General features: G+C 39.6%; 1 protein-coding gene across 8 annotated transcripts in view; it reads right to left on the reverse strand.

Moving 5' to 3' along the window:
- The window catches only part of LOC143229062 (protein slit-like), a 561,294-nt gene that overhangs the window by 20,554 nt on the left and 526,317 nt on the right, over positions 1–14,423 (reverse strand). For all 8 annotated transcript variants that reach the window (XM_076460805.1, XM_076460803.1, XM_076460801.1 and 5 more), the window contains 2 exons: positions 2,174–2,390; positions 721–860 (listed from right to left, as the gene is read on the reverse strand). In XM_076460805.1, the coding sequence (XP_076316920.1) occupies positions 721–860; positions 2,174–2,390 (357 nt within the window). The remainder of the gene's footprint in view (positions 1–720; positions 861–2,173; positions 2,391–14,423) is intronic.

Here is a 14,423-nt window from a genome sequence, read left to right on the forward strand (position 1 = left end):
GCCTTCCATATAGTCTTACACTGCTAAATTAGGGGCAACTAGCGCAAATAGTCGTCACATATCTTTGTGCGAAATTCAAACCAAACCTTTTCTAGTTGCACAACAGAACCAGTATCTGGTATGTATTTATGGATACTTGTAACCTAGCTGTAGCAGATAACCCAATGTGAGACTTTGTGCTAAATCGAAGCAAACATTATTCTGCTACATGTACTCGCCCCACTTCCCTCAAGCGGTATGGCTGTGGACTCACAATGCTAGAAACCAGGTTGCGATACCCGCAGTGGGCAGACCACAAATAGACCACTGTGTAGCTTTGTGCTTAACTTCAAAACAAACAAACATACATGTGTTCTTCCCTCTAGTGTAAAAACTGGATGTGGTACTTTTTTTTAAACGTTTCCTTTTCTTGTAAATTATGATTTTTGTATTATTACAATGTATTCTAGAGTCCTGACTTAGCGATGAATGTATGTAACATATTCTTGTGATTTCAAATCATAAATAGGGAACCATATTAACTTATCAGAGTAACAACTTCAAGTGGTTGGTTTCTATGATCATGAGAGTTAGAGGACTTACTCAGAAAAGATAGTAAGAAATTAAAGCTTAACTATTCACAATTAATATTTAGCTCATTTTCTTTTAAGTACACAAAATATAATATTTTGTCTTCCATAAACGATTTTACCATTCGACCTAACTTTATGTTATCCTTACCTGTGTAACCGACCGGACACCTACATTCATAGGCTTGCACCAAATCAATACACGTGCCATTGTTTTCACACTTGTTTGCGATGCAATCATCAATATTAGTTTCACAATGATAACCTTCGAAGCCTGGTGGGCAGTGGCAACTGTTCCAAAAATATTAGTAAATATCAAGATATTCGTGAACTTTTGAACAAAACATTTTGCTAACTTGTTTATAAAGACCTATATTTTAGTGCGGAATGGTTTTAAGCACCAAATCATTAAAGAAATAAAACAAACGAATTATGATTCAACTGCAGGACTAATTATCCTTTTCTCACAGACTGCTTCACGCGCAAGACATAGTAACTCGAATTCCCAGACTGAGAAACCACAATACAACATAATCTTAGTTAGTACACGATAAGCCATCAAATGACCAAATAAATAGAAAAATATTTGTTACAACATCCCTTGTGAAAGTGGACTTCGACTCCAATACATTAGAAAAAAAAAACGACATAAAATTACAATTCAGGAGTTTAATTGACATAAAAATCTGTGTAATAATCATAAAGGCAGAGAATAAGACAATAAGATAAGGTGACAATACTAAAATAATAGGATAAAAACAGCACATTCGAAAAATAAAAATAAAATAAGCCTTCTATGTCCACTTAACGTTTAACACATTCAGTCAACCTGGCAAAATCTGGAAAACCTCTCGAAATGTTTAATTAATCTCGTTGATCCAACTCCTAATCGGGGAAACTCCAGACGTTTGGAGAGCATACCAACTAATCTAAAAAGAAAATTGAACATCGAACCTTAGCCATTTCCACCCATTAGCTGTGATAATAATAATATAAACCATTTGACAAGTGCGCAACTTTCCAAGCATGAAAATGACGGATAATCAATCGCCACAACATTGTCGTAACTACTTAAATTAAGAACCATTAGTTTCATTAAAATTATCATTAACAACTTTCCAGTAACGACACTAATAATTTTGTTTAATTTGTTCCAGAAATTGATCAAAGTAAAATTATTTTGAACCATGCTGACGAATTATGCAAGTAGACTAAAAATATGTATTAATTTGGTTATTTGATTTCTTTTAATGGACAGTAATTTATATTTTGGCCCTCCCAGTGGCTCAGCGATAAATCTCAGATTGTGTATTCATAAGCTGAGGCCTGAGTTTAATGTTAAGGATATTAATACAAAATTACTTTACTTTTATAAACTGTTGTTACCTGCGTCTTATAGTGACGTCATATAAACAAAGTAATGGTGTTTGAATATTTCTGGAAATAATTTAGTAATTTTTTATCCTACAACGAATACTGTAAGAAAACTTCAAGCGGCAATCTAAATTTAGAAAGTACTGCCAAACTTCTAAAACAACCAGTATTACCTGTCAAGTGCTAAAGACCAGCAGGATGGCGGAGGCCACAGACGTAACAGCACCTACCTGAACCGTCCAGCTTCCAAGACTTTGCACGTTCCACTGTTGTCGCAAGGATTTCCATAACAAGCGTCGATAACTTGCTCGCAATGGTTACCATGGTATCCAGGTGGACACGCACATTCATACTCCCGCAGTGGTTTTGATACACACGTGGCACCGTTGCGACAAGGAAAAGTGTAGCACATGTCACATTTTGCCAGAACGTCCGCTTCCGGTTTGTCTGTAAAGGTTAACGAAAGTACTCTTTAAATTATTTTAATAACAATATATATATATATATTTATCAAATGAACAAAATACGATATGACGAACTGGGAGATAATGTACGTACTGCTTTACAAAGACACAAATAAAACAATGCAATGTAAGTAATTGTATTATTTTGCTGGGTTTACATAACTTATTGTTAGATCTAAACCAGAATATCTTTCTTTTCTTCTCGTTCAAGCGTGCTTGGGTGAATATGAAGATATTTCTTCTAACGCTACAGCTCTCCTTATATTAGTTTTCGCGCTACTTGGTAAACTATTGTAAAGATTTAACACGACATCTGTGACACTGCATAAAAAGGCGCATTCAATATTACTGTTTATCATTCATTACATTATTATGACTAATGAGTGAATGACTGATTTAAAATACACTTTAAGACATTACTGTTTATTTAGTTTCTAATAAGTAAATTATTTTTGTTTGTTTGTTTGTTTTGGAATTTCGCACAAAGCTACTCGAGGGCTATCTGTGCTAGCCGTCCCTAATTTAGCAATGTAAGACTAGAGGGAAGGCAGCTACTCATCACCACCCACCGCCAACTCTTGGGCTACTCTTTTACCAACGAATAGTGGGATTGACCGTCACATTATACACCCCCACGGCTGGGAGGGCGACCATGTTTAGCGCGACGCGGGCGCGAACCCGCGACCCTCGGATTACGAGTCGCACGCCTTACGCGCTCAGCCATGCCAGGCCTAAGTAAATTCTAGTTTGTGAAAAATAACGCAGCGAATTTCATCATTTATTCCATAGTTTTAAATAGCATAATTATCAGAAGCTGTGCTAAAATAACCTGCTTGCAGAAGGCTCAAGAATACAGGGGCGTAGATTTTTTACACCCGATGGGGGATGATGATTTTTTGCAACCACTTATGTGGACTGTTCAATTTGCAAATTGGTAATCTCTGATCACGTGAACGTGAAAGCTGTAAACATGCAGTCACAGAGTAATCTTGTTGCCACGACACTTCAAGGTTTCCATGTAGGCTTGTATAAGTGAGGTGTTGTGAACAGTTTTCAAAATGTTAATAGAACAAAGACAAATGTGTCACAAATTAACTGCCACATGAATTTATTCCTGCACACTGCACAGTATAAAAGATGGTCATTATACTTGACAAGGTTACTAATAACTTTCATTGCATGAATTACGTTTTCAAATATTAATAAAATTAGTAATCACCCTTGATAAGTTTATATCTACTGAAAAACTGTTCATGTTGTTTGATAAAAATAATTAAAATGTATTTGGGAACTTTTGAAAATTATGCATCAATACAATGTAGCACATAATTATTCATACTTTTCATTGAAGTAAGATTCATTTTGTCCTCTAGTCTACATGTTCCCAAACGTAGACCTCCTTCGTGATGATCTGTTTATGAATTATTTCATAAGCTCTTCTATATTTATCTTGTCGACCTCATCTTTGTGAGTGTGACAAACTGCCACATGGTTACATGGTTGAGGCGGCACTGAGACATAGTTGACCTTAACCACGTCTTCAATCGTCTTAATGCAGAAAAGCAGCATTCACATTCGCAGCTGGATACTGGACATACAAGCAAAATTTTCATGAGAAGAAACACTTCACTAAACATCTGCTGGCTTGTTTCATGCATTTTACAGTAAGCATTCTTCGCACCTTTCAGAAATACTGCTTTTCTTGTTCCTTTGAACATGGGCAACTGAAACTCGAGCTTTTGTGCAGAGATTTCTGGATAGAAGTTTATAAACAAGTTGTCAATTTTGCCAGATGTGATCATGTTCTCAAGTGCCAGATATTGGCTCAAGTCATTGTTGTCTGCATTGAATCTAGCGGTCAGATGTTCTTTGACTGTGTCCACAAATTCAAAATATTGGCTTCTGTAGTAATCTCTAGCTGTTGCAGAATGGTGTGCTGAGCCATCACCTGTGATCTTTCTAGGGGGTCTGCGAATGCGTGGTAGTTCAATAGGCACCAGATCTAGGGAAGTTACCTTTTTCTCAGCTTCATCAAATATCTTGTTGTAATTTTCCTCTGTTTGCAATACCCGCAATTGCTCAACTGTCATTGCAGATGCTTCAATCATGCCAGATACTGTAGCTGATTTTGCTTGGAATGCACGGTTTAGTTCCTCTAATGCAGCTAATGGATGCTGAGCTATCAACAATCCTAAAACTGTTTTTCCTTTGTCAAATCTGTCCAGCAGACCTCGTTTTTTCACTGCTACATCTGATTTTTCATTTGCTAATTCAGACAAAGAATCAACAATGTCACTGTAGTGATCATTAGCACATGTAATTGCAGATAGGCGGCACAACCAGCGTGTTGGACACAGCGGGCGGATGTATTTAACTGGACCATTGTAGTTGTCTGACGATACAATATTTTCAAAGATTGTCTTGTATTTGCCTGACCTCTGAAGCAAGACACAAAGTTCATATACCCATTGGATAGAATCTCGAACACATTCACAAGCTTCAACTGCATATTGCATTATTAAATTAGCTTTGTGTGTTCTGCAGTGAAAAAACAAAGCTAACGGTTGCTTCTCTTTTATTTTTGCCTGGCATCCACTGTACGCACCACTCGTATTAACGGCTCCATCATAAGTTTGTGCTCTTAATTCTGACAGTGGTGAATTGAGTCTAGTCAGTACATCAAGTATAGTTGAGGATATTGTTTTACCAGTTGTATTGGAAACTCTACAAACCAAGAAATGTCTCATGGACGTCAAGGTTCTCATCTATGTATCGCACAGATAGTGCTTCCTGTTCGGCACCTGTAACATCTTGAGTGCCATCAACCAGTAATGCAAAGATTTTACTTTGCTGCACTTCGTGTGCTATGTTCCTCAGTATTTGATGACTGAACATCTCCATTATTTCATTCTGAGCCTGGGGTGATGTGAATGTGGTTTTCTTTGACAAGTAGGCCGTCAACTCAGGATCTTACTCTTCCAGTAGCTTCATTAACTGCAGGAAGTTCTCCTCCGTATCAGTATGTCCACGTAACGCTAAATCTTGACGCAGTAAGAAACGTAAACTTCTGTATATTTTGGCTAGACTTCTTTTGCATTCTTCCTGCTGCTTCTTTTTTCCATCATGTAGCTGGATAGTCACTGAAGTTACATCAAGTGAACCTTCTGTAGATATAGCGAATCTGTGCTGAGAGGAGGATTAGTGTTCGTTGAATTTCTGTTTTGCCTTTTTCCAGTTGCAAAAACCGGTATATATGAAGGTATACTCCACTGGTCTTTCCAATTTCCCTGTAAAAAGGCCTCTATTTTCCGCCTTGGCACAATGAAAGCATATGTCTTTTTGAGTCTGATTGTCGAAGTGCAGCCATGAGAACTCATCAAACCACTTGCCCTGGAAGTTGATATTTTGAGATTTTGCTATCTGTTGTGGTATTAGTTATGCGTCTGAATGATATGGTTTTCGACACTGTATCTGTGGAGTGTCAGATTTTTCATTACTGTACAAACTTGTTTCATAACTATCTGGTGGTTTATGATGCGCAATAGTTGCACAAGCATTTTCAGATTCGTCCTCTGATGAACATGGTAATTTCCTCTGTATGGCAAGTTTCTATTCCTTTGCTTGAGGTTGTTGGATTATCTACACCTGCATTGTCACTTGTAGTACTTGTAACTGGCTTGCAGAACTGTCTAATATCGGAAAGTTTCAGACGCTTGCTTGTCATAATTGGAATCTGTTTCCCAGATGACTCAACAAGCTAAAATACAGTCTGTATTGAAAAACTCTAACGTACCACGAACGAAGATAAAACAGAATAGAAGTAGGACTAACCTGTACAATTTATTTAAGTCGAACGCGCGAACCTCACAGTGACTACCGAGCTGACTGACCGCCTGGGCATCGCTGGGACAATAATGTGTGCTAGTTACAACACAAATAATTGCAAGTTTCTCGAAAAATACTTAAACAATCACAAATATATTATATTCCTGTTAAATCTCATCAAAAGGCAAACACGTTGTGATATAATGTCTATAAGTACGTCTATTAAATAAAAACACCTAAACAAAAACTGGCAATACAATTCGAGTAGAGGCTTCAGGCCGTTGAAATCGCTCCTTTTGTGTTCTAATTATACATTGATTGATTGATTGATTTAGTGTTTTATGGCACAAAGCAGCTAGGCTATCTGTGCCAAACGTCAGGTAAAAAGGTAAAAATAAAGTAAATGTAGTAAAGTACATAAAAGGAAATGAAGGTAAAACAAAACATCATTGAAAAACAGAAAAAGCATAAAACCAATGTTGACACCTAGTCTACAATGTTAAGAGAGAAAGCAGAGTAAGAGAAGTAAAGTACTTTCTCTAGCAAAATGGTAATGAGCATAACCCACCAGGAAGACTAACAGGTAAGTACAAGACCCACCGTCAATCATTTGAAGTTGGCATTTCCAGTCCTGGTTCCTGGTTATGTGTCATAACAGCCATTATCAAAATGTAAAATAATAGAAGTTTTAAAAGACACATAGCAAAATCGTAATAATGAGTAGCCAAATGTCCAGTAAGAAGGTAAAAGTAAAGTAAATGGAGTAAAATTTGTAAAAGTAAATGAAGGTAAAAACAAAACATCAATTAAAACAGAAAATGGCGTAAAACCAATGTTGACATCAAGTCTACAAAGTTGTAAAGGACTTCCTGTAGCAGAATGGTAATGATCACAACCCACCAGGAAGACTAACAGATAAGTATAAGAACCACAGTCAGTCACCTGAAGTTGGTCTTTCCAGTCCTGGTTCCGAGTTATGTGTCATTATGGCCAGTACTAAAAGGTAAAGCAATAAAAGTGTTAAATGACATGCAGCAAAAGTGTAATAACAACTCGCCAGGACGACTAACGAGTAGTTCAAACGGATAGTTCAAACAGCAGCGTTAGTCACCTGAAGTTGGCCTTTCCAGTCCTGATGTCGAGTTATTTAATGTTCTGGTCATTTTACAATGTCAAATTGAACTACAGAGAATGAAACTGTGAAAAGGGAACCACAATTAAGAGGTGTAATGAATAAATATCCAACACTTAAATGAGGTTAAAAAGATTAATGGCCATTAAAAAACTAAAAACTTTATCAAGGTGGACAGTGTAACCGTCACCAATAACACTGTCCAATGTTACAGATAAACCCTGGAAAAAAACATGTTTAAAATAGTGTCGTCATTGAGAATCGTAACGATGGCAAGAAAGTAAAATGTGGCTTATAGTGATTTGAGTGTTACACAAACTACACACTGGTGCATCAGTTCCAGATAAAAGAAAACAATGAGTTAAAAAACTGTGACCAATGCGTAGTCTAGTTAGAACAACTTCCTCCTTCCGAACCTTACGGAAGCTAGATGGCCAAAGCCCAATATAAGGTTTTATTTGAAAAAGCTTGTTGTTGCGTTGCTCACTCCAAGTGGACTGCCAGCTGGCACGGAGCTGAGCCTTGAATACAAGACCATAGTCCATGCACGGAATAGGCACAGCAGTGATAGTGCCAGAGCAGACAGATTTAGCTGCCGTGTCTGCAAGCTCGTTCCCGCGAATACCAACATAGCCTGGTATCCAGAAAAACTGGATAGAAGTGGCAGTTAATGAGAAATGTGCCAGTCGGTTTTGAATATCAGCAAGAACAGGGTGTGAGCCAACGTGTAGCGATTCCAGAGCCAGTATAGAACTAAGCGAGTCAGTATAAATAGTGCAGTTGGAGTACTGCTCAGCTTCAATATGATCCAGGGCAAGAGATATGGCATACAGTTCAGCAGTGAACACAGAAGTTGTAGAGGGGATTCTGCGCGCAACCACCGAACCGCAGCAAACCATAGCAGAGCCTACTGAATTACCTGATTTGGAAACATCTGTATAAGTGGAAACGGAATGAGTGTTTGAAAGATGTTCATTAAATAAATGATGGTACTTCCAATCTGGAGTATCTGCCTTTTTCAGATGATTGAAAGAAAGGTCACATTTGGAGGCTGTAATAAGCCATGGTGGGATGAGCTGACCTGTGGAATCTGCAATGTTATCAAAGGACAGACCCAATTCATCCAATTGCGCCCGGATGCGAAGGCCAAAAACGGAGCAATGGCAGATCGTCTGGTCTCAAAAAGTACGGCCCACCGAGAAAGGAAAACACATCCCCAGGTAGGATGCTTTGTTAAGGAACGAAGTTTCGAAGAATATTGTAAAGATAGTTGCAAACGGTGAAGGTGCAGAGAAGGTTCATGAGATTCAACGTATAAGCTTTGAACTGGAGAGGTACGGAAAGCCCCAGTGCAGAGTCGAAGTCCTTGGTAATGAATGGGGTCCAGCATCTTTAAGGCCGAGGGTCTGGCAGAGCCATAGACCATTGAACCATAGTCGAGTTTTGATCGAATAAGAGCACGATTCGAGGAACCAAACAAGACGAGCATTAACCATCCTTTCTAAGGTATTACAGATACAGCTTGTCAAAGCAATTGGATGGTAGTTTGAAGGAATCTTGGGATCTTTCCCTGGCTTAGAGAAAGGTAAACTAATAGCCTGGCGCCAGGCATCAGGAAAAACATTCTCCTGCCAGATCCAGTTAAAGACAATTAGAAGGACATCAAGAGAAGCAGGAGATAGATGGTGCAGAACATCATAGTGTATATCATCAGGTCCAACAGATATACTGCCAGACCGATGAAGGGCCATTTTCAGTTCCACCAGTGTAAAGGGACAATTATAGTCAAAGAGACAGTCAGTTCGAAATGAAAGAGGTGAACGTTCTGCCCGAGTCTTGATGGCCAAGAAGGTGGAGGAACAAGCAGAAGTGCTAGATACCCGGCAAAATAAGTGGAAGAACCATTATTGAAAAGAGAAAGATTGTGATCAGAGAGCATACGCTCCCATCAATAACAGCACTTCCCCAGAGGGGATGATGTCCATTAAAGTCCCCCAGGAGTAGAAAGGGAGACGGCAACTGTTCAATGAGAGCATCAAGGTCTGATTGATCATATGACTCACTAGGGGACAGGTAGAGAGAACAAACAGTGATGGTATGACCCAAGGAAACACGGATGGCTACGGCCTCCAAGGGTGTGTCGAGTGACAAAGACAGGGTGGGTACATGCTGATCAACCAATAGTGCCACCCCTCCATGTACTCGTCCATCACACAGCCTGTCATTTCTGTACAAAGAATACTGCCGAATGGTGAACTGTATCAGCAGGTTTTAGAAATGTTTCTTGTAAGGAAAGACATACAGGATGGTAGGAAGCAATCAGTGTTTTGATATCATCCAAATTAAACGTAAACCTCGACAGTTCCATTGTATCAAGGTGGCCATTTTTAATGACGGGCAGATGAAGTGGCTGGAGAACCCTTCTGTTTACGACCACGTCTTTTTTCCTTACTGTCCTTAGTCGGAGAAGGTCTAGCAACCTCCATGGATCCTGCCCTGGGTCGATTGGGCAGGTCTTTGTTATTGGAAGGGGATTCCAGTGACTGAGGACGCGAACGAATGATTGTTTTGCCTCTTGGGGTGGGAGAAAAAGATGTATCAGAAGAAATGCCTGTATTTGAAACTGAAGGATGTGGATGTTGAGGCTTGTTGGAATGTCTGGGAGGAACATAGATGGGTGTAGAAGTCGATTCATCAACCTTTTAACCATGGAAGTCAAAAGCTTTTATTTGTTTTGAAAACGATTCTCTTGGAGACACAGATCTGTCTGCACTCCCACTGTAGTTGTGGAATGAAGTGTAGCAACATATGTCCGAGATGGAGTGACGGGCAGCAATTTCCGAGCCTCAGGATAACTATGTTATGAGTCGTTTTCAAACGCTGCACCTCTTTTTCCTCCAACCATTTTGGGCAAGAACGAAAGTAGGAAGGGTGAGAAACATTGCAGTTGACGCAATGTGGGCCCATGTCACACTCATAGGCATCGTGGTTCTTGCCACCACAATGAGCATATGTCAGGGAACCACGATATGATGTCTTTTGTGGCCAAATATCTGACATTGGAAACATCGGAGAGGGTTCGGAATGTATTTCCGTACCCTGCAAATTAGATAACCTGCCTTGATGGTGGTAGATGCACGTGATGATGTAAATGTCAAAACGAGGGTATTTGTTGGCAGTGTAACTCCATCTTTGCGAGTGGAGATGCGCCTTACTGCAGAAACTCCTTGAGTGGAGAGACCAGCGAGAATCTCTGACTCGGGGACGTTCTTCAAATCCCTCTCCACAATAACTCCTCGTGATGAATTCAAGGTAGCATGAGGGGCAACCTCAATAGGTATATCCCCAATTGCTGTTGAATTCAAGAGGAGTTTACTGTGGTGGGTTGTGGATGTTTTAACTAATATGTCTCCAGATCGAAGCCTCTTTACTGACTTTCGAGAGCCAGCAATACCCTCTAGTCCCTTCTGAATAAAAAAGGGGCAATTGCCCTAAAGGTTTTCTAAAAGACAATGTAATATAAGAAAATGAGGTACGTGTGTTACAGATGTTGAAGATTGCTGTTCTGAGTATTCAAGACGTGGTCGCTTACCTATTGACTGTTTTCTCACTAATTTATTTAAATTTTTTGAAGGAGGATCCATAGGAAAAAAACATTTCGGTACCCACTGACCCCACCCACCATGGAGCCCTACGAGGGGACGCACTACAATGTCACGCAAGGACAATGCAGCAACGCCAGGGTTTTGTGAGCACTATACCCAAACACCAGCATCAGGCACAATGTCCACAACACCCGTTGAGAACTTCCAATACTGGTACTTGGTTGACTCTAGCCCAAGTGGGCCAGCCAAATGACCCAAGGGGGGCCACCCTTTGGGTGGGCCGCCCGTCTACAGGAATTCAAGGCCAAAGTGGTGTGTTAGGGTTGGACCCCTCAACCATCAGGATCCTCTCCTCCCCTTCACGGGTCGACACGCACGGCAAACTCGTGAATAGATGTTTAGATCCCAGAGAAGGTATCCTTACAGAACAGAACCTTCCCTGGGAGGTCCCCTCACCACGTACAGGAATCCACACCGAGGGGTCTAATTATACAAGAAAATACAATATTTTTACTATCTATGATAAGAGAATATATTGTTCTTTTACCATAAAGCACCAACACTTTATTAGTGGGCGGTGATAACCTGAAATTTCATGGATTAATGAGGACCACAAACACAGGTCTAATGAGCCCTGTTGTAAAATCGAGGCTCAGATTAGAAGGAGCGGTGGAGGATGATGTAGGGCGCGTTTGGATCCGAGCGGCCAGAACCTATCGTTAACTGTACACTAAACGTACACTACGGTCATCGACTTCGGCAGCTAAGGAGAGTAAGGCGTTCGACAATAAAACCGACTAGACATGCATAAGACCAAATGGCATAGGTAAACCGCACAATATACACGTAAGATCGATGCAGCTACAAGCTATAAATGGCCTGCCAGATCTAGATCACATGAGTTTACGCTTGGGAGTAATATTTTCGAATTTTATACTCTGTTCAATCTGTTGTGATGAAAATTTTACTTAATCTTACACTACGTACAAGATGTAGGTAGATTCTGTGATAGTGTTTGCAAGCCTTGCATGTATACTTCGGTCTACTGACTGATACTTCGAACTATCGCTTAGATCAAAAAGCTTAGAAGCACGCCAATATTAAAGATGTAGATTTCGGCTACTGAAAAAGTCTACATCTAGGCGTAATTATGTAATTCGATTGGTAAGAACACGAGAATCACAAAAGCAAACACACAGTTTGTAGGCCTGTGATACAATAAAAAATTCAACAGACCAAACTGTAGAGGGGGATGATTGTATGCACCATACCCCCGCACTTAAAATGAAGGGGTGATGTATCCCCCATCCCCCCAGGATCTGCACCCCTGCAAGAATACAAAAAATATCATATTGTATAAAGTTTATTTGGTAGACCAATAGAATATTGTGGTGAAAATACTACTCCTGGTGCTGTTTTTTCGCATTAAATAAAAATGTAAGAAAAAACATACCGTGAAAACTACTACTGATACTGTACTACTCACAAAATTAACGGATTCGTAAAGTTTTTTAAAATTTGTATATTTTTCAATTTTATCTGTTTTTTTTTCTCTTCAAATTCAGCTTGCTTATTGTAGATGATTACACTAATCCTACCTAGGGTTTGCAAGTTTATGCACCAATGATTCTTTATGTAATTTTATGTAATAAAAATTCTGCAATCCAAAAGACTAGTTTTGACTGATTAGAAAAGATGTTTGGTGTTGATATACTACTAGGGCCCCGGCATGGCCAGGTGGTTAAGGCACTTGACTCGTAATCTGAGGGTCGCGGGTTTGAACCCCTGTCACACCAAACATGCTCACCCTTTCAGCAGTGGGAACGTTATAATATAACAGTCAATCCTACTATTCGTTGGTAAAAGAGTAGCCCACAAGTTGGTGGTAATGACTAGCTGCCTTCTCTTTAGTCTTACACTACAAAATTAGGGACGGCCAGCGCAAATAGCCCTCGTGTAGCTTTGCACGGAATAAAAAACAACAACAAACAAAACAATAATAGTAGGTTTGTGAATCTTTGGTAGTAGTGATTTTTGCAAATAATTTGAAAGCTGCTAGAAACCAATTAAAGCTGAAACTGGAGTTTGCTGGTTCACCACATTGCTACATGAGGGCCTTACCTAGACTAAGGAAGTAAAGGTCATGGGATATCACAACCAGTGGTCAGTAGATTGTGGCGCAAACACCAAGCTGCAAGAGAATACACCCGAAGGCCAATCATAGTCACAAAAAAAGCTACAAGTGAAATAGACGACTAATATTTGTGAAATTTAGTAAAAGGCTACAGATGCAACAGACGACCGATATTTGTGGATTTTAGCAGTTCTAAGGGAATCAGGAATGAACCTCAGCAAGCTACTGGAGTGCATGTACTGTGCTCAATGATCAGGAACAGGTACCATGAGGCTGGGCTCAGGTCCAGGATACTAGATAAAGTCCCCCTGTGCTGACCTCAAGGCAAAGAAGAGTCTTGGTTGTGTTACCCACATAAATACGGACTCTTCAGCAATGGATCCTGTACTGTTTACATATGAGAGTAGGTTGCAAGTATCTTCAAGTGCTCAACGTGTGATGATCCGAAGATGTGAAGGAACTCGATATTCAGCCTGTAATGCTGTTCATCATGATGCCTTTTGGGTTGCCATCTGCATACAGACAACAAAATATTAGGTGAATAAGATCCTGCTAACCTTGCCTTCTGCTTGTGCTATCTAACATGAGGTAATGTGTTAGCAGGATAACGTCTATACTACACAGCCAGGATCACACAGCAATTTTTTGTCAGGATGAAAAAATAGAGATACTGGACTGCTAAGTCTTCGGACCTAAATTCGATTGAGCATGTGTAGGACTTGCTAAGGAGAACAGTTAGGGATAGACGACCTGCTCATACGACTGTCCAGGAGCTCATACCTGCCAGGTGTGAATTGTACTAACCAAGCCAATCATTCTAAGCGTCATAAGCAGTATGAGAGAGATGCAGAGAAGTGATAAACAATAGAGGAGGCCCTGCTAGATATAAAAACACATTTTGCAAGGTTTGTTCATCTTAAATTATATTTTGATATTTGTGTAACCAAATACTGGAATTTTTGCTGATTCTGCTTTTTCCTATTTGTAACTGAATTTTTACTACTTACTTGGTGTGTGTGTGTTTTCGTATAGCAAAACCTCATTGGGCTAATCTGCTAAGACCACCGAAGGGAATCGAACCCCTGATTTTAGCGTTGTAAATCTAGACTTACCGCTGTACCAGCGGGGACGACTTGCTTGGTATTGCTTACCCGTGATATTTATATTGAACAAGATTCGTGAATATCGAACGTGTTTGTGTTTTTTTTTTTTTTATAAGTAGTGTATTTATGCATCGAATTTTACATTTTACATTACTAACACAATTGAATACTATTTAGTAACAAATAAAACCAATATTGTAATTTCACATAATTAATA

The sequence above is a fragment of the Tachypleus tridentatus genome, chromosome 10, assembly GCF_004210375.1.
Source record: "Tachypleus tridentatus isolate NWPU-2018 chromosome 10, ASM421037v1, whole genome shotgun sequence".
Classification (NCBI taxonomy): Eukaryota; Metazoa; Arthropoda; class Merostomata; order Xiphosura; family Limulidae; genus Tachypleus; species Tachypleus tridentatus.